The sequence below is a fragment of the Phocoena sinus genome, chromosome X, assembly GCF_008692025.1.
Source record: "Phocoena sinus isolate mPhoSin1 chromosome X, mPhoSin1.pri, whole genome shotgun sequence".
Classification (NCBI taxonomy): domain Eukaryota; kingdom Metazoa; phylum Chordata; class Mammalia; order Artiodactyla; family Phocoenidae; genus Phocoena; species Phocoena sinus.
Window position 1 is genome coordinate 100595068 of NC_045784.1, and position 21771 is coordinate 100616838.

General features: G+C 37.6%; 1 protein-coding gene across 1 annotated transcript in view; it reads left to right on the forward strand.

The window, feature by feature from the left end:
• The window catches only part of WDR44 (WD repeat domain 44), an 83308-nt gene that overhangs the window by 43502 nt on the left and 18035 nt on the right, over positions 1–21771 (forward strand). Inside the window, exons 9-13 of the mRNA XM_032619943.1 lie at positions 1548–1654; positions 2411–2562; positions 5343–5481; positions 6756–6820; positions 17701–17814. Of these exons, the coding sequence (XP_032475834.1) occupies positions 1548–1654; positions 2411–2562; positions 5343–5481; positions 6756–6820; positions 17701–17814 (577 nt within the window). The remainder of the gene's footprint in view (positions 1–1547; positions 1655–2410; positions 2563–5342; positions 5482–6755; positions 6821–17700; positions 17815–21771) is intronic.

Here is a 21771-nt window from a genome sequence, read left to right on the forward strand (position 1 = left end):
ATCCCACAAGCCGCGTGGTGTGGCCAAAAGAAAAAGGTTTATCATCTGTGTCTTATGTTTATCAAAAGTAATACAGAAATGGGTAAAAAAGAAAATGAAAGCCTCTCATACTCTCACCCCCAGAAATAATCTTTAGGTATGTTCACCATGGAGTTTTTTTTTAATTTATTTATTTTTGGCTGCGTTGGGTCTTCATTGCTGTGCGCGGGCTTTCTCTAGTTGCGGCGAGCGGGAGCTACTCTTCTTTGTCATGCGTGGGCTTCTCATTGCGGTGGCTTCTCTTGTTGCGGAGCACAGGCTCTAGGCGCATGGGCTTCACTAGTTGTGGCACGTGGGCTCAGTAGTTGTGGCTCGTGGGCTCTAGAGTGCAGGCTCAGTAGTTGTGGCGCACGGGCTTAGTTGCTCCATGGCATGTGGGATCTTCCCGGACCAGGGATCGAACCCGTGTCCCCTGCATTGGCACGTGGATTCTTAACCACTGTGCCACCAGGGAAGTCCCCACCATAGAATTTTTTTTCTCACAAAAGTGAAGTTATACTGTGTCTATAGTTTATTGACTTTTTAAAAAAAATACCTATTATGTAATGGACATCTCTTCATATCAGTACCAGTTGTAGCATATTGTAGTCTTTCTGTCAGTTAGACATGGGAGTTTGGTGCTGCAGATAAAATAGTTAGGAAGACAATCGTAGTCTCTGCCCTCATAGAGCTTCCAGTTAAATAAGAGAAATAGACACTAAACATGTAATTACACAGATAAATCTAACTGTGTTTGTAGTAATTACTATAGAAGAATATATGGGGTGCTATGGGAGTGTATAACAGGAAAATCTGTTCTAAAGAGTCAAGGAGGGCTTTTTTAAAAGAGAGCTATTTGTTCTGAGACCTAAAAGATGAGTAGAAATTAGCCAAGGGAGAAGTGTTCCAGGCAGAAATAACCACCCATCCAAAGGCCTTGAGGTGACTAAAAGCTTGGTACATTTCAAGAACTGAAGTTAGGGCTTCCCTGATGGCACAGTGGTTAAGAATCCGCCTGCCAATGCAGGGGGCACAGGTTCGAGTCCTGGTCTGGGAAGATCCTACATGCCGCGGAGCGACTAAGCCCGTGCACCACAACGACTGAGCCTGTGCTCTAGAGCCCACGAGCCACAACTACTGAGCCCACGTGCCACAACTAGTGAAGCCCACGCGCCCAGGTATCTGCACTTTAAAACACTCCCCTCCCACTCCGTTCCCACCAAGTGATTATTATCCACCACTGAAAACTAGTGCTCTAGAGGATATGATATTATACATTGGGGGGAACTGCCTATATTTCCTTTGTAGCCATATTGATTTGAGTATATTTATTCCATAGAACAAGGGATTTAGGAACTCAAAGACCTACTATGTATATAAAAAAGGAGTTATTTCAAATGATACACTTTACCAGTCACAGCTTCTGAAATTATCTGTGAATTGTTGAACTTTTACAATTAGTTGAGTTAATAAGAAGTAATTTGGGTTGGGTTTTTTGGTTTTTATCTTTTTTTGGTATTTTTGTTAAGGACTCAACTAAAGAAGTTCCTAGGAAAATCAGTAAAGAGAGCAAAGCACCTTGCTGAGGAATACGGCGAACGTGCTGTAAATAAAGTTAAAAGTGTTAGAGACGAAGGTAAGTGAAATAGAACATTTCAACTGAATACTTAATTGATTCGTAATCATTTAAATTTAGCCTGTAGCTTGTAAGAAGCATTCTATTTTATTGAAAGTAATAAACCTTAATAGCTAATATCTTAGTATTTCAATAAATCATGTTACTCTCACTATCAGTTTTATGAGTGGGAAGAAAAATGAATTTATGCATCTTAAACATGAATTTGTACATACTTTGTGACTAGCAACCTGGAAGAGTTGAGTGTTCAGTAATCAGTTGTAAATTCGTTTTGTAAGGCTATTTAGTGTTTATAAATATTCTCAAAATTAGGTAAATTTTCTGAATTTCCACACCTTAACTTCCTATGCCTTTGTTATAATTGTGCTCATTTGTTTTATTTAATAAACACTTATATAATATTTATTCTGTGCCAGACACTGTTCCAAGCACTTTCACCTGTGTTAACTCATTTAATCCTCTTAAAAACTCTATGAGGTAAGGACCATTATTATCCCCATTTTATAGATGAGAAAACTGAGGCACAAAAAGGTCAAATACCTTGCCCGTAGTCACACAGATAATAAATGGCAGAGCTGGATTTGGACCCAGGCAATCTGGTACCAGACTCCATGCTGCTAACCAATATGCTGTTTAGTAATAGACAGATTTTGCTTTTCCAATTAATGAATTTTCTTGGTAAGCAGTAGATATGAAAATATGACAGTAGCAATATCTATATTAGCTAGTGATGATTTCTGTTGCTTTTCTATTCAGTGTTTCATACTGATCAAGAGGATCCTTCATCAAGTGATGATGAAGGAATGCCATACACAAGACCAGTTAAATTCAAAGCAGCACATGGCTTCAAAGGACCTTATGATTTTGATCAGATCAAAGTGGTACAAGATCTTAGTGGTGAACATATGGTAAGCAACCTTTTTATTTTTCAGGATTGATTCTGTTTTCATTGAGAGAAATACTTTGGTTTCTATAAAGCTGATGTCTTATGTATGTAATTTCGCTAGCCTGAGCCATGAAAAGTGAATTGATAATAATATGATTTAATGAATAGGTAATGCAAAGTCTGTCTCTGAATCATTGTTCAAGAAGTGACCTATTGAATAAGTAAACTCTAGGCCTGTATTATTAAGAAAGCTATGCAAACTTTCTTTTACCAGAGAAAGGTACCAAACTTTAAAGCAGTTAAGGGTGATCTGTCACTTTGAACAATGTTTAAAATGCTCCCTGGTATATTTTAAATAATTTATACAAATATTTCAGAAGCTCAATATATTTTGTAAAGTGACAGAACAAGGAGAGAGGTAGAGGTACAAGTCGTCTATCAGAGTTAAAATGTACCAAAGTAGATATAAAGTTCACAAATACATTACAGTTACCCCCTGAAAATGCTAGGAACGCAGGGAAGGTAGTAATAAACTCAGAACTGGGTAAGTGATACTGTTGGTCTTTGATCAGGGAATCTACTTATCTATTTAGATTTTAAATCTAAAAGTTGGCTTACACATATCAGTTGGCAGCCAGATTTGAATTTACTTTGGTGCTTATAATCTACACATAAAACGTTTGAGTTGTATAGCACAGGGAACTATATTCAATATCCTGTGATAAACTATAATGGGAAAGAATATGAAAAAGAATGTATATGTATAACTGAATCACTGTGCTGTACAGCAGAAATTAACACAACATTGTAAATCAACTATACTTCAATCAAATAAATTTTTTAAAAAGTTTCAATTGAGGGCTTCCCTGGTGGCGCAGTGGTTGAGAGTCCACCTGCTGATGCAGGGGATGCGGGTTCGTGCCCCGGTCCAGGAAGATCCCACATGCTGCGGAGCGGCTGGGCCCATGAGCCGTGGCCGCTGAGCCTGCGCGTCCGGAGCCTGTGCTCCGCAGCGGGAGAGGCCACAGCAGTGAGAGGCCCGCGTACCGCAAAAAAAAAAAAAAAAAAAAAGGTTTCAATTGATTATAGTAACTCCCTTAAGGAATCTGATGAATTTCCTTGTACTGTATTGGTTCTCTTTCATTATTAACAGTTTTAAGTAAATCTCATTGAAGTAGGCTCCAAATGACAAATTTCTTAACATACTTGAATTTTGTGGAAATGAATGTTATTCCAGTAAATAAACTGTTACCTTTAACTTGGATGATCTTTTTGACCTGCATAGATGTGTGTTATAACAGTGGTTATAACAGTATTTATTGTAATAGGATTTGGCCTTTCCAATTTAAGTGTTCACATTCTTTACCATGCCTACCCCCACCCCGCCACACACACACACACACACACACACACACACACACTTCCGCACTGTTCTTAGTACTGTCTATCTGGGAATTTTAGCCATATGCTGCAAAACCTTTTTTCTGGGGAGAAAAATAGAATGAGACCACTCCATTCCAACACTTCTAAATAACCAGTGCTGTGAGGGTCACTGCTAAGCTGGGCCTTATTCTTCCCTCAGCCCTGGTCAGGAGTTGTTATTGCTATTCTGAGGTCTGTGCCCCCTCCTATCCCACTCGCCCTCATGTTCAGCTAGGAGACTGAGATCCCAGACTAGGATTTGTTCTTTTGCAATGAAGGTTTCTGGCCCCCTCAGATCTCCCATTTCCATTAATATGTGGACAAGGTTTTGGGTCTTGAAGTCGTTTATTTTTATTTTTTTATAAATTTATTTTTTTGTTTGTTTTATTTTTGGCTGCGTTCAGCCTTCGCTGCTGCACGTGTGCCCTCTCCAGTTGCATCAAGCGGGGACTACTCTTCGTTGAGTGCACAGGCTTCTCGTTGCGGTGGCTTCTCCTGTTGCGGTGCCCGGGCTCTAGGCGCACAGGCTTCAGTAGTTGTGGCTCATCGGCTCTAGAGCGCAGGCTCAGTAGTTGTGGCGCACGGGCTTAGCTGCTCCATGGCATGCAGGGTCCTCCCGGACCAGGGCTCGAACCCATGTCCCTTGCATTGGCAGGCGGATACCTAACCATTGTGCCACCAGGGAAGCCTGAAGTTGTTAGTTTAGATTATGCAAACTGCAACTGTCTTTTCCCTCTCTTCTAAAAGTCCCTTTTTGTGGTATTATAGCACCATTGGACTATTGGCCTTAAGTGGTGTTAGTTATGTGAGCATTATCTTAGTTTATAGTAAGTCCCCTACATACGACCCTTGTTGTGAACTTTCAAAGGTGCGAACGTGCGTTCACATGTCTAGTCACGTAAGTTCACGTGTCTGGCGTACATTGTCACGTGTGTGCATCCTCTACAAGTGGTTGTGTTTTTGTGTACTTTACTGTACAGTAAGTACTGTATAGAGTACAGTAGTACAGTATCTTTATTTCAAGCCCAGGATGTCCAGAAACAGGCATAAAAGCAGAGGTTGATGTAGCTGGTACTGTACTATGCTTTTCAAGGTGTACTGTACTGTAAGATTTTAAATGTTTTCTTTATTTTTTGTGTTTGTTATTTATGTATTATTTGTGTGAAAAGTATTATAAACCTATTACAGTACAGTACTGTATGGTTGATTGTGTTAGTTGGGTACCTAGGCTGACGTTTTACAAACGCACTCTCGGAATGGAACTTGTTCATATGTAGGGGATTTACTGTATGTGTAATTTGGCATAACTTTTTTCTTTGGCTTAAAAACAATGTCTCAACTTCTAAAGTAATAACTTTGAACCTTCCTTTGTTTTCACAGGGTGCTGTTTGGACCATGAAATTTTCTCACTGTGGCAGATTACTTGCCTCAGCTGGACAAGACAATGTAGTAAGAATATGGGCTTTAAAAAATGCTTTCGACTATTTCAACAATATGCGGATGAAATACAATACTGAAGGTATTTTTCATTTATTGGTGGGTTTTAAAAAATCTGGAGACATCTGGCATTTTTACATTTTAGGTATAATGATACCCTCTTATCTGGCAATCATTTGCAGCAAGCACTACTTTCCATAAAAGCCACAAACTTAAAACAGAAGTCAACAGCAGAAAGCATCTAAACCCAGTGAAAAAAGCTACCACAAAGTTTTTGACTTTATCTCTTTTTAGGTGTACTGCAGAGTTAAATTCATCAACTACCGAGAACAAAGTTATTTGGTTTCCCCTGGTAACTTTCAGTTCTATCTTAGGTTAAAATGAAATATCTGATTAATCTAGAAAAAGAATGAGAATAATGTTTACATCCAGTAAGTAAAGAATGATTAAGGAAACATAGCCATGGAAAGTAAATGTGATTTGTCAGTACATCAAAGGGTATATGAAACTAGGTTAAATGGAAAGGAGAAACCCCAGAACATGATGTGTATACGCAACGATTACAACTATGTAAAATATTTTTGTATTGTGTTATCAGCAAAGTGTGTAAAATTGATGTAAATAGGAGCTTTAAGTTTATGGGATTCTTTTCTTGTAATTATTGTCATTATTTAACTGCAGTACATTTTCTCCACAAACCCCTCACCACCCAATCATCCAAGGCTGAACACAAAAGTTAAGGGATGGGAGAAAGGAGAATAGAGGTAGTATGGGCAGGAGTATAGACTGTAGTTGAAGCAGCAGTTTGAGGAACATAGAAATCTAGGGAGAGCCACTAAACTGGCCAGCGAGGCCCATATACTTTAGTAGCCCCATGGGGTTGTTTGCAATATGTTATAATACATAATTCAAGATGATGATGAGTTGACAAAAAGTAAAACTATGTTTATTATACATTTATTGCCCTGCCTGGAGCAGAAAGACTATTTTCAGTGGCCATTGAGACTTACCCCAGCCCAGACCCTTCCTGCCCCTGTATTCATCTTCCTAACTGTTAGGATTGACAAGAATGTCTTCACGATGTCTTCACGATGAATAATGAGGACTTAACAGTATTTTTTTTAATTGGGGAAATGGTTAAGCCATTTTATAAATATTTTATATAAAAATGATAAAAACAAATATTTTGGTGCGTAAGAGTTAACGCTTCGCTTGTTTAGAAAAATGTATTTTTCCAGAATGATGTATTCTATGACTTTTAAATAGGTGTTACTGTATTATTATTTCTGATTGATGTGTGTGTGTGTGTACACTTGTATATATACGTGCCTTTTTACAATTATTATGTTGTTTTAGGACGTGTGTCCCCATCACCTTCTCAGGAAAGTCTAAATTCATCAAAATCTGATACAGATACAGGGGTATGTTTATTATTTTATGGTTACTATTGTTACATACTATGATTTTTTACCATAAAGTACCTTGTTTATCAGATATTACAGGTACATGAAAGCATTTAAAATTGAGATGCATTAGGTTTTTTCTGTTAGAATTGTTAAATGAAAAATTGTGATGTTTAAAGATTGTCAGACAGTAACTAATATTACTCAAGCTACTATACTAATGTAAACTTAAATTTAAAAATTCCCTCCCCTCAAATCCATGTTAGATATTTTACAAATAATAATAGTAACGGACACCTGAATTAAAGATAATTAAGGAAAGAAAAAAGATATTGAAATATTTTCATTTTTCCATCTTCTTGGTTTAATAAATGTTTTATCCCAGTGTCAGGTGGTTTAAAATATCTTAATGATTTTCATTTGGTTTCAGAGCTGGAAGGTTAAATATAACTAGTTTTAACCTAAGAAGCGGAATGCAAAATATTATTCTAAGCTGTCCCTGTGCTTCTTGTGTATTCAGCAAGGCAAGGGTGATGTAAACAAATAGAACCTAAAATGTCCATCTGCTCAACAGTATTTTCCTGGGATTTCGTTGGCTCTATAGTATTTGACACTAATTTTTCCCTACTCTAAACATACTCCTCTCAGCTTTCCATGGTTCTGTTTTTCCTTGTTCTCTTCCTATATCCCTGCTGTCTCTTCCTCTTCCACCCCCTAAAATGTTGCTGTTTTTCTGGGTTTTGTCCTTTGGCTATTCTCAGTTGACATATTCACTCGCTACCTCCAATCCTGAACTGGCTTTAGCTCCATAATTCTTGTTTCCTTTCAATAGCTTTATGTGTTTTAAACAACAGTGAAATCTTACTGTGCATGCTACCCTTTTCACATAATAATATATATAGGCTCTCTCCACCTACACGTTCTTTAAGCACATCAGTTAATAGGTCTGAAACTAAACTCCCTCAACAAATGTTTTCTGAGTGCCTGTTACATGTGCCAGACACTGCTAGATTCTGCAAAATCAAATGAGACTTATTTTCTGGCCTCAGGGACCTTGCTAACTGTGAAATCTAGTGAAATAGATATATCTGCAATTATAGTATTGGATGGTAATACTCTATAGAAGATACTACACACGTATACAAGTTAGCCTTATGAATTAGTGTGTCAGGAAAAGCTTCTGGAGGCTTTGAACGAGGAATCAACTATGTGAGGGAAGGAAGGGGCGTATCAGAGCAAATAGCAAGGGCAAAGGCATGGAGGCTGAAACGACATGGCATGTTAAAGGTACTACCTGGCTGGAGCAAAGGGTGCATGTGTGAGAGTTGTAGGAAAGGTAGGCAGGATTGGTATTTTCAGTGGCTTTTTCTATTAAACCAAAACATATGAACTTTATCCTCAAGGTACTAGGGGAAGATGGGCTTTGAGGGGTTTGGGTCAGAAGCTGAATTAAAATGTTCAGATTTTTGTTTTGGAATGAGCATTCTCGTAGCAGTGTAAAAGATAGATTGGATGGGGGCTCCTGGCTAGAGACAGGGAGACCACTTAAGAGGCTCTCAACCCCAGAGATAAATGGGTACTTCGATTATGGTAGATTATGATAGCAGTGAGTCTAGAAACCATAAAGAGGAGCTGAATTTGAGAAATATAAAAGAAGGACTTGATGACTGGACTACCTGGGGTAGTAAGTGAGTAGCCTAGGATGATTCCCAGGTGTCCAGCTTGAGCAACTGGCTAGATATTAATGGTCATTCACGGAAATAGTTTTATTATTATCTACCCACAACCCTGCTTCTCCTGTTTTGAGCCTTCTTTAACGGTATCAACATCCATAAGTTACCTTTTTAACTCAGAAACACTCATTACTTTTTCTTCCTTACCCACATACCAAATTAGTTAAAAATTCTATCCGCTCCACCTCCTCCTACAAATGCCCATGGAATCTGACCCCTCATTACTCACCTCGTCTAGGTCCTTGACACTCATTTAAATGCTTGCTGTAGCCTCCTAGTTGGTTTTTCTGTCGCTGGTCTCTACTGCCACCAGCTTTTTGTTTTGGCCACACCACGTGGCTTGCGGGATCAAACCTGTGCCCCCTGCAGTGAAAGCATGGAGTCCTAACCACTGGACCTCCAGGAGATTCCCTTTTTTTTTTTTTTTTTGTCAAAATACAGACCTGTGCCATTTTGTGATTTAAAGTCTTCTGGTGGCTCCTTGTCACCATTCTTCCTGATATTACCTCATCTTACCTTTTTAACTCAGTTCTAATTCCCTAGTACCTGTGCATCCTACTTGCCATGCCAAATATAGGTCTGTATCCTAAACACTCTTTCACTTTCATGTCTTTGTTCATGTTGTTTGCTTTGCCAGGAATTCCCTCCCTGTCCCCTTTTCTTACAGGGCAAAGCCCTACTCATCCTTCAAGATTCAGCTCAAATATCTTATCTTCTCTTATTATTTTCCCTGAATCAAGCAGACAGAATTGTTCCTCACTTGTGTTCTGACAGTACATCATATGTACTTTGACATTGATATTATTTACCATGCCTTCCTTGGCAGTTTGTCCCTCTGGCTAGGCTCAGGGCTGATTTAAGGCAAAGAACTGTACTTCACAGATCTTAGTATCCTTGGAACCTAACCCCATGCCTGACTGTGGTAGACCTAAATCAGTGTTGAATTCCTGCTTCTGTGCCTTTCATTCATTCCTATTCCCCTTATCTGGATGCCTGTGGTCTGCCTTTTTTCTACTTAAAACTTGCCCATTCTTGAAGGCCCACGTCCTCCATAAAGCCTTCACTGACTAATGTAGCAGTGAAAATTTTAACCACTTTGCTTTAGGGGAAAAGGATTTGCTTTTATTAGTTTAATTTACCATAAAGTTTCCAGGCCTTGATTACTATTAAAAACAGAGACTATTAAAAAAAAAAACAGAGACTATTTGTACTATCTTATATTATGCTTATTTTAACAATCCTACTTACAGATTCTTAACTACTTCCATCCCCCCCCCCAAAAAAAAACCCTAAGTAACTCCCAATCTTGTTTGAATAGAAGACCTTTTAAATGAGGAGCATAGGGACTTCCCTGGAGGTCCGGTGGCTTGGGACTCCGTGCTTCCAATGCAAGGGGCATGAGTTCTATCCCTGGTCGGGCAACTAAGATCCCACATGCCTCTTGGTGTGGCCAAAAAAAAAAAAAAAATGAGCATAGTAGTTCTTTGACCCAAAAAGTACTGAGCCCCTGGAGTACTGAGCCTTTTTTCTGGAGTAGTTGAGTATCATTTATATCTATTGTTTTCAGGAAAAGATACCTTGGGGTTCCTTTCACTTCTGTTATTCTATATGGGGACAGTTAAAAGAAGCCTCTGTTTCATATGCCTTTGTCTTTAACCTAGTACTCGCTGCAGTGAGGCACAGTAAGCACAGTGGAGTTTATTTCCCTGATATGTGTGTTCTTTTTTTCTTTTTTCTCATGACAGTGATATCTTATATATATCTCTTTTGATACATTTTTACTCTTGCCTTCTTAGCATCCATGTAAAATAGAATACATAAAAGTACCTATTGTACAGTTGGGCATACAAAGTGACACACCCAAGATCACTCACCTACTCGTTGGTCATGCCAAGCCTAGAATTCTGGCCCTTATGCTCTCTGTTTCTATTGATTTCCAAAAGTAGCTCAGTAAATGTAAGGAAGAGCAGCGTATTTAGTTTGCTCCATCATGCTACAGACTTGTAACATTTCTGCTTGACACGAATAAATATGATATCTACCTAAAAATTAATGTTTTTCTTCGATAAATCTGTTTGGTGCACTTGATTAGTGGAATATCAATATGGGTGTTAACAGCATTTAACTTCTGCTTAGAATTTTTGAGAGTAGATTGTAGGGGAGGAAAAAATTTCCTCTACCTTCTTAGGTTCTGTGGCTGGGAACTTCGAAATAACCTAACAAAAGACGGATTAAGAGGAGAAACGGTTTATTACGTATGCATATGGAGGCCTTCCTAGAGGAATAGTGAAGACCCAAAGAAGCTATTAGACTTAGGCACTTATATATCATTTTAACAAAGAGCAAGAAATTTGTGGAAAAGTGACAAGATAAAGAAAAAGAAGTTTAGGCTTTTAGGGGTGGTAAATTGTGGGAAGGTAAATCAACTGGGGGAAACTAATGGAAGATAAGGGTAATTTAGTAAGGTTCTGTTTAGGCAGTTAAGATTGATTCTCCCCTTCCTGGTAAGGGAGAGGTGAGGGGGAGACACCTTCACAAAGGGCACTTTATGCTCTGCTTTCAGGTAGAAAGGGGGAGGGCAGAGACTTTTTCTTGTGTCTGTTTCCTCTTAGTTGCATTCAGCTCAAAATAATCCTTAGGCAAAGGGGCATATTTGGGGGTGACATATTCTGATCCCCTTCAAAATCATTAGAGTCTAAAATGGATGAAAGGCCTTAACTGTAAGGGAATGAGAGGGAATTTTTATGAAACTGTACATATGCGGTATGTATTAAAAATATGCACTGATTTAGATTTGGTTCAATCAACAAGCAATTTTTAAACGTCGACAGTGTGTTAGGCACTGAAAATATAAAGATGCAGTGGATAATTCATACCAACGAGCAATGCATGGGAGAAGACAGACATCAACAATGATATTGTATTGGCCAAAAAGTGCCTTCAGTTTTTAAGTAAAAATAAAAGGCACATTTTTCATTTTCACCAAGGACTTTATTTAACAACGTATTCACCCTTTTGTTCCACTACCTTCTGGCATTTTCCAGGCAACTTCATAATTCCATCTTCCCAAAACTTTTTATCTTTTTGAGCAAAGAACTGTTCCAGGTGCCTTTTACAGTCTTCCAGGGAATTGAAATTTTTTCCTTTAACAGAATTTTGTAAAGACCTAAATAAAAGGAAATCCAAAGGCACAATGTCTGGTGAATATGGTGGATGAATCAGAACTTCCCAGCCAAGCCGTAACAGTTTTTGCCTGGTCATCAAAGAAACACAATCTTGCATTATCCTGATGGAAGATGATGTATTTTCTGTTGACTAATTCTGGACGCTTTTCGTCGAGTGTTGCTTTCAGTTGGTCTAATTGGGAGCAGTACTTGTTGGAATTAATCGTTTGGTTTTCCAGAAGGAGCTCATAATAGAGGACTCCCTTCCAATCCCACCATATACACAACATCGCCTTCTTTGGATGAAGACCAGCCTTTGGTGTGGTTGGTGGTGGTTCATTTCGCTTGCCCCACGATCTCTTCCATTCCACATTATTGTACAGTATCCACTTTTCATTTCCTGTCACAATTTGTTTTAAAAACAGAATGTTTTCATTACGTTTAAGTAGAGAATTGCATGCAGAAATACTGTCAAGAAGTTTTTTTTCCACTTAACTTACATGGAACCCAAACATCAAAGCGATGAACATAATCAAACTGGTGCAAATGATTTTCACCGCTTGATTTGGATATTTTGAGTATGTCAGCTATCTCCCGCGTGGTATAACGTTGATTTTTCTTAATAAATGTCTCAATTTGATCACTATCAACTTCAACTGGTCTAGCCAACCTTGGAGCATCGACCAGCGAGAAATCTCTAGCACAAAACTTCGCAAACCACTCTTGACACACTCGATCAGTCACAGCACCTTCTCCATACACTGCACAAATCCTTTTTTGCATTTCGGTTGTGTTTTTACCTTTCTTGAAATAATAAAACATAATATGCCAAAAACGTTGCTTTTTCTCTTCCATCTTCAATATTAAAATGGCTACACAAAAATTCACCAATTTTGAAAAGTCTCTTTTTAAATGCACGCTGATATGACAGCTGTCACATACAATCTAATAAAATTGTTTCAAATGAAGTTAAAGACAACTACGTGCTACTAGAGCCATCTTACGGAAAAAAACAAACGAACCTTCTGGCCAACCCGATAATATATGCCCAAAACAGAATTAAGTATCATTTTCCTGAGAAAACCACTCCTTTGATGGTATGCATACTTGATATCAGTTCATTATTTAACACCCATACCATCTCCTGAGTTAGAAACTGTGATCACTTTTCACTGTCTCCTCTCCCTTCAGTGTCTGCTCATTTACCAGATCCTGCCCGCTTGATCTCAGAAATGTCTTTGGAATCTGGCCATTTCTTTCATTTCCACTGTTACAATCCAGGCCTTTATCTCTTACCTGGACCACTATAGCTGTTCTCCCAGATTCCAGTCTTTTATCCACAGAATTATGGATAAAATTATGCCAGCAGAATTACTTTCCTGTAAAACAAATCTCATCATGTTACTCTCCTGTTTTAAGCACTCCTTTTGGCTCTCTTTTTTCCTATAGAATTAAGTCTAAATTCCTTAGATGACCCAGTCTTTCAGAGATCAGCCTGACCTCAGCTCTCATTGTTATTTCCCACCCTTCCCTCTCTCAGGCCTTATGTTCTGAACCACTTGGTTGTTCATGCCCCAACAAAAATGTCAGACCCTTTGTTGATTCCCTGTACTTAACAATACATGTGCAGTTCCCCTTTGCCTGGCAAATTCATTTAAGACTCGTCCCCTCACTGAAGCATTCCTTGCTTCACCTAGTAATTTACTCATGTGCTCCCTCACTGTTCCCATGGTACTTTGCCCATAGTTCTGTTAAAAGCACTTACTGTATACTATATCAATTTATGTAACAACAGCTAACATTTTATGAGCCCTTACTATGTGCCATGTACTTTGCTAAGTACATTTTATGTCTTACTTCACCTCACAACAGCCCTGGTAGTGCTGTGAAGTACTATTAAGAACCCTATTTTACAGATGAAGAAAATGCTTAGAGATATTGAGTAACACCAGTTTCACACAGTTGGTAGATACAGCAAGAGAATTAGAACCCAGCTCTGATGTGTCTTTAGAGCTTATGCTCTTAACCATTATGCTCTGCTAGTTGACATCTGAAGGTCTGGCACTATGTCTTCATTTAGTCCACAAATATTTATTGAGTGTCTACTGTGTATTTATCATTGTTCTAAGAGTTGGGGATATAGTAGTGAACAGAAGAAACAAAAAAAATGTATTGTTATGAAGCTTATTCTAGTGGTGGGAGACAGAGAAACAAAACAAGTAAATTTTGTAATATATTAGAAGGTGATAAATTTTGTGGAGAAAAATAAAGCAGATAAAGCGGGGTGACAGGAGGTAAATATGGTGGACGAGCAAAGCTTCACTGAGAAGTCATTTGAGGAGAATCTGAAGGAGGTGAGAGAGGGATCATCTGGCTATCTGGAGGAGAAGAACATTCCAAGTGGAGGCAAGTGAAACTGTGATAAGGCAGGAGTCCTGGTATGTTCAGGAAATAGCACTGAGGCCTGGGTAGCTGGAGCCAGTGAGCAAGGAGATGAGTAGTAGAAAATGAAGTCATGAAAACAAAAAAAAAGAAAATGAAGTCACGGAGGTGTAGATGGGCCAGTCATAAGGTGTAGGACACTGCAAGGACTTTGGCTTTTGCTCTGAGAAAGAAGCCAATGGAGGGTTTTTGAACAGAGAATGACAATCTGACATATTTTATTCTGGCTTTTAAATACTGAGAATAGATTATAAACAGATAAGAAATATTTATTTTGGTATTTCAAGTAGCATACCATATCTGGTATATAGTAAGTGTTAATAAATATCAAAAGGCTTACAAGTTTTCAAAGCAATCCAACTTTAAATGACATTTTTAGATAATCTGGATATTTGGATATGGATTTGGTATTTGATGACACAGATGGTATTTTTTTAGGTATGATAATGTAATGGTAGTTAAATTTAAAAGATTACTAGTTAGAGATACATATAGAATATTTACTGATAAAATGAATGATGTTTAGATTTTGCTTTAAGTGCTCCAGCAAAAATAAGCAAATACATAAAAGTGGGAGGATTGAAAAACAAGGTGAATAAAATGTTGATAATCATTAAAACAGGTGACGGATGCACGGGTTTCATTATACTGTCTACTTCTGTGTATATTTGAAATGTTCATAATAAAGTTTTATATTTACATAGAGATATAAATATCTCTCTACATATAGATATCTAGAGAGATATAGATAAAATATATAACATTTCACTTGGTAATTCTACCTTTAAAAATCTATCATAAAGAAATGATCATGTATGCCCAAAGATGTAAGAGGATTTTCATATTAATGTTCTCACAGTAGCTAAAATTTAAACAAACTGAATTTTTTTTTTTTTTTTTTTTGCGGTACGCGGGCCTCCCACCGCCGTGGCCTCTCCCGCTGCGGAGCCCAGGCTCCGGACGTGCAGACCCAGCGGCCATGGCCCACGGGCGCAGCCGCTCCGCGGCATGTGGGATCCTCCCGGACCGGGGCACGAACCCACGTCCCCCGCATCGGCAGGCGGACTCCCAACCACTGCGCCACCAGGGAAGCCCTGAATTTTTAATAGTTGAAAAATAAAAACTATGATATAATCCATACAGTATAATACTATGCAGTCCTTAAATTCTTTTCAAAGACTACTTGATGACATTTAAAATATTCTAAATAAATTGTAAAGTGAAAATAGCAGAATAAAAAACAGATATAATATTATCCTAATCTTAACTAAAAATATCTATAAATATAGATTTTTTAATTTTAAAGAAATACACTAAATTATAACTAGTAGTTATCACTAGCTGGTAGGGTTTTAGCTAAAATTTTCTGTAATAAATTTACCTGATTTTATTAAGACAAACAACAGAAGATACTATAAAAGTCTATGGTTTAAGCCTTTGACCCTTCTAGTAGGATAAGCAAATAATAAAATAGGGATAAAGGTTCATGCTCCAGGATGTTTGTTGAATTGCTATTTAGCAAAAAATTGGAAATGTCGAAATTACCAACAAATTGGAAATGATTAAATTATGGTGCATCCATATGCAGCTAGTAAATGTTTCCAAAGAGTGAAATACAGAAAGTGCTCATGTAAAATAAAAAGGAAGATACTGAATCATGTGTACAATGTGATTTCAATTATGTTTTTAAAAAATGAAAGATTGAAGGTGGCCAAAATTTGAGCAGATTATAGGTGGTTTTAATTTTAGTTTTTCTACTTTCTATGTTTTCTGAATTGTCTATACTGAGCATGTATATTACTTTATAATCAAAAATACATTATTTAAGTATTTTGAAAATATGTAGAGTACAATGAAAAGAAAATGGATGGTTAAGGAGGAAAAAAAGATCTGGGATCACAGCTAGGGGAAATATGCTGAGGAGTTAATAAAATGAAAATTATTATTAAACAAAAAGTTGAATTTTATGTAACAGGGCAAGAAGCCTGTTTAGTTTTGTCTTCCAGCAGTGCTCACTAATCTAGCAGTAAAATTAGGGGAAGTAGCTGTAATCATCTAGGATGAGGAGTGTTTGGCAAAGGGTCAGGGCATCTGTGTTGCTGGTCTACCTCCACAGAGAATGTGAAGATGTTTTTATAAACTGTAAAGTTGTTAACAGATAGTGGTAGTTTTTATCTATCCCCATGGCCACTGTCCTATTTAAGCCCTCGTTAGTCTTACTTAAACTTACTGACTGCTTTTCCTGCCCCGACTCTCTTTCCAAACCATCTTTTACATTATTGCCCAGCATTCTCTTTCTAAAGCCCCAGTCAGATTGTGTTATTTTTCCTTTTCAGAAACCTTTGTTGGCTCTCCATCGCCTTAGAATGTCTGAATTTTTAAGCCACTTTATGATCTGGTCTCAAAGTACCTTTCTACCCTAATCCCCTGCTTTATCTCCATATACGTTTTTCTCCATCCTCATCATCCTACCTACCCTTCCCTAAATATGCAAGGCTTAGCTAACATTCCATATTTCTGCTCAAGTGACATCCTCTAAAACATTTGAGGAACAACCTCTGGACTTAGTTAGATTACTTGTACCTTTGCTTTGGTTCTGCTGTTTACAGGTGGCTGCGTGACTTTTAATATGTTGTTTTGACCTCTTTGATTCTCAGGTTTTTTGCTTAATTTCTTCATCCTCATAATGGTAATACCTACCTCACAGGGTCGTTAGGATTCATTCAGATAATGAATACAAAAGCATGTTGTAAACTAAATGCATGGCACATGTGTATGGCATTATTTTCTACCTACCTCTACCTGTCAGGATGCTTTTGACTTCAAATAATAGAAATCCAACTGAAAATGGCTTAACAATGAGGAAGCCAGTCTGGAGGTAAGGCGGCTCTAGGGTTGCTTAATTCAGCAGCTCAGTAGTGTCATCAGGAACACAAGGTCCTTCCATCCTCTTGCTTTGCTGTTCTTTATCTGTTGTTCTCCTGGGCTTGGTGCCCTCATGGTAGTAAAATGACTACTACTGTCTTAGGTGTCACATGCAGACAACAATGTTCAGAAGCAGGAAAGAGGAAGGTCCCTTTAGTATACCCCTTTTTAAGAGTGAGGAAATCTTTCTAGAAGCCTCCCCTATCACCTCATCCCCCAGATGGACTTGCCCTCATGTCTGTTTGATGAAAATTATGACATATGCCCATGCCTAAACCAGTCATCACTGGAAAGGGGAGTTAGTTCATCTTAATTAGCTTGGACCTAATCGTGATCACCCCCTGGTGCTGGCTCCCACCTCTCCTAAAGGAAGAGATGCTCAAAAAAGGACAAAGTGGGGGCTCTGTTAGGGAGGGAAAGATTGTGATAGCATGATGTCTTCAGGGATGATCCTGGTTTATTAGGACAAGGAGGTGAGGAAGTAATAAGTAGTAGATTCAGCATAAAGGGGAGTCAGCTTTTAGTGGATCAAGATTTCAATCAGGCATCATATAAAATGAGAGAATAAATGGGGTGGGAAGAGTATGAAGCTTTTGTTTTTCTAGTTTTAACATTTGTTTTCATGTCTAAATAGGTATGCAGTGGAGCTGATGAAGACCCAGATGATAAAAATGCACCATTTCGACAACGGCCGTTTTGCAAATATAAAGGACATACTGCTGATCTCCTTGATCTTTCATGGTCTAAAGTAAGAAATCTTTTTTTTTTTTGGCTGCGTTGGGTCTTCGTTTCTGTGCACGGGCTTTCTCTAGTTGCGGCGAGCAGGGGCTACTCTTTGTTGCGGTGCATGGGCCTCTCTTGTTGCAGAGCACAGGCTCTAGGTGCACAGGCTTCAGTAGTTGCAGCATGTGGGCTTAGTAGTTGTGGCACACAGGCTTAGTTGCTCCGCAGCATGTGGGATCTTCCCGGACCAGGGATCGAACACATGTCCCCTGCATTGGCAGGTGGGTTCTTAACCACTGCGCCATCATAAAGTCCTAAAGTAAGAAATTCTTATTTGAATTTTGTATTCTATGTAACTATTTTAGGATATAAGCAAATGTTTTATTTGTATGATTGTCACAGTCAGGTGTTTGAATGTTTGTATATACTTTGTGGGAGTTACAAATTAATCAAAGTTAAAAAAGAGAAATGTCAGATTAGGCTAATAAAATGTTTATATTACTTAACAGCTTCTATCTGGATCTGTCTATATACTTGTATTTGCTTCTTTTATAAAATAGTTTTGCAAAGTAACTATCCTCAGCAAAATGGATATGACTTCAGCTACAAAGGTGAAGTCTGACCTATCTAATCAAGACTGTTTTGGGGATAATCTGCTATATTCATGAAATTATTAATTTAGGTTTAATAATTATATTCTGCAGATCAATGGTAAGTCTTCATTTTGTAATTTTTTTTTTCCTTAGAGCAAAATTTTAGAAGTAGAGGGGCTATTTTGCCACCGATCAAATATCTTAGAAGTTTGCAAAATTTTTAAGAGATATTTAAAATTTTATTTAAGGTGTTTGAAGCATGAAGCAGTTTTTTGGAATTTTTGCATGATTCCTTATACTTTCTTTGTATTAAAATTTGTCAGTAATCAAAATCTAAAATATATTAAGAATTTGTGGGGGAAAGTGATATTTAAAAGCTTTAAATTGAGAAAAGTCATCTGAGTTAACAAAATACTAGCAAGGATACCAGTGACACCCATATATTTTAACTATATCACAAACATATCACTGGCATATATTGGCCAGTCAGCCTTTCCCTGAGCTCCAGCTTTGAATCACTCCATTTTTGAATTATGCTCGTATCATATTTGTTTAGATGTTATGGATGCATTTCATAACGTTTTTCTCTAACCTCCTGGAACAAGCTTGGGCCTCACCTGGTAGTCTGGTTTTAAATTGAGCCACAGTTGTATCTTTGTACTCTCTCCCCACCCTGTGTGAAATCTGAGTTGTTGGAAGATGGAAATTTAAAGTGTCCTTAATCTGATAATCGTATTCATCTAGAATAAAAAGTACAAAGCACCTTATTGGGAACTCTGCACTCATTTTACTTTCTTAAAGCAAACCAATATTTTTTGTAAAATGTAACACCAACTGAAGATATTAATCCTCCATTGATGACTGTATCAGTCAGTGTTCTCCAGAGTAACAGAACCAAGAGGAAATACATACATGGGAGGTTTATTTTAAGGAATTGGCTCACACAGTTGTGGGGGCAGGCAAATTTCAAATTTGTAGGGCAGGCATTGAAAACTCAGCTGGAGTCACGCTGAAGTTTTTTTGGGTTTTTTTCCCAGCTTTATCGAGATGTAATTAAAACATTGTGTAAGTTTAAGGTGTACACAGTGATGATTTGATATACTTACATATTGGGAAATGATTACTACAATAAGGGTAATTAACACATTCATCACCATAAATAGTTACCTTTTTTTTGTGGTGAGAACATTTAAGATCTACTCTCTTAGCAACTTGCAAGTATATAATACAGCGTTGTTAACTCTAGTCACCTTGTTGTACATTCATGCTGGAGTCTTAAGGCAGAATTTCTTCTCCAGGAAACCTCAGTTTTTGTTCTTAACACCTTCATCTGTCTCTGTGCTCTTTTCTTAAACTTTCTTTTTTACTTAACTGTTTATCTATGTACATTTCCACATCTTATTGGCAACAAGATTCTAAGCCCCTCAAGAGTAGGGATCAGCTCTTACTTCACTGTTGTTTCTCTTGAGTATCTAGCACAGTTGATGTTTATAGTGGGTTTTCTGTTTGTTGAAGACTTATTTTGTGCCACGTAATAGGAATTACCTTGTTAATACTGAAAATAACAATGCTGTGAGGTAGTTGATATTCCATACTGTGGATTAGAAGACTGGGCCTCTGACCCATCACAAAACTAGTTATGGGTAGAACTTAGATCTGAATCTAATTTTTTTGACTTGTAAGATCATGCTTGGTTCAAGAACGCTATTTAATTTCATTTATTTAATAAGTATTTATTTTTGGATTGGGTTGTTTGCTTTTTTAATATTGAGCTGCATGAGCTGTTTATATATTTTGGAGATTAATCCTTTGTTGACTCGTTTGCAAATATTTTCTCCCATTCTGAGGGTTGTCTTTTCGTCTTGCTTGTACTTTCCTTTGTTGTGCAAAATCTTTTAAGTTTCATTAGGTGCCATTTCTTTAGTTTTGTTTTAATTTTCATTTCTCTAAGAGGTGGATCAAAAAAGATCTTGCTGTGATTTATGTCAAAGAGTGTTCTTCCTATGTTTTCCTCTAAGAGTTTTATAGTGTCTGGCCTTACATTTAGGTCTTTAATCCATTTTGAGTTTATTTTTTTGTATGGTGTTAGGGAGTGTTCTAATTTCATTCTTTTACATGTAGATGTCCAGTTTTCCCAGCACCACTTATTGAAGAGGCTTTCTTTTCTCCACTGTGTATTCTTGCATCCTTTATCCAAGATAAGGTGACCATATGTGCGTGGGTTTCTCTCTGGGCTTTCTATCCTGTTTCATTGATCCATATTTCTTTTTTTGTGCCGGTACCATACTGTCTTGATGACTGTAGCTTTGTAGTATAGTCTGAAGTCCGGGAGCCTGATTCCTCCAGCTCCGTTTTCTTTCTCAAGATTGCTTTGGCTATTTGGGGTCTTTTGTGTTTCCACACAAACGGTGAACATTTTTTTTCTAGTTCTGTGAAAAATGCCATTGGTAATTTGTTAGGGATTGCACTGAATCTGTAGATTGCTTTGGGTAGTATAGTCATTTTCCCAATATTGATTCTTCCAATCCAAGAACATGGTATATCTCTCCATCTGTTGGTAACATCTTTAATTTCTTTCATCAGTGTCTTATAGTTTTCTGCATACAGGTCTTTTGTCTCCTTAGGTAGGTTTATTCCTAGGTATTTTATTCTTTTTGTTGCAATGGTAAATGGGAGTATTTCCTTAATTTCTCTTTTAGATTTTTCATCATTAGTGTATAGGAATGCCAGAGATTTCTGTGCCTTAATTTTGTATCCTGCTACTTTACCAAATTCATTGATTAGCTCTAGTAGTTTTCTGGTGGCATCTTTAGGATTCTCTATGTATAGTATCATGTCATCTGCAAACGGTGACAGTTTTACTTCTTCTTTTCCAATTTGTATTCCTGGTATTTCTTTTTCTTCTCTGATTGCCATGGCTAGGACTTCCAAAACTATGTTGAATAATAGTGGTGAGAGTGGACATCCTTGTCTTGTTCCTGATCTTAGAGGAAATGGTTTCAGTTTTTCACCATTGAGAACGATGTTGCCTGTGGGTTTGTCACATATGGCCTTTATTATGTTGAGGTAGGTTCCCTCTATGCCCACTTTCTGGAGAGTTTTTATCATAAATGGTGTTGAATTTTGTCAGAAGCTTTTTCTGCATCTGTTGAGATGATCATATGGTTTTTCTTCTTCAATTTGTTAATATGGTGTATCACATTGATTGGTTTGCGTATATTGAAGAATCCTTCCATCCCTGGGATAAATCCCACTTGGTCATGGTATATGACCCTTTTAATGTGTTGTTGGATTCTGTTTGCTACTATTTTGTTGAGGATTTTTGCATCTATATTCATCAGTGATATTGGTTTGTAATTTTCTTTTTTTGTAGTATCTTTGTCTGGTTT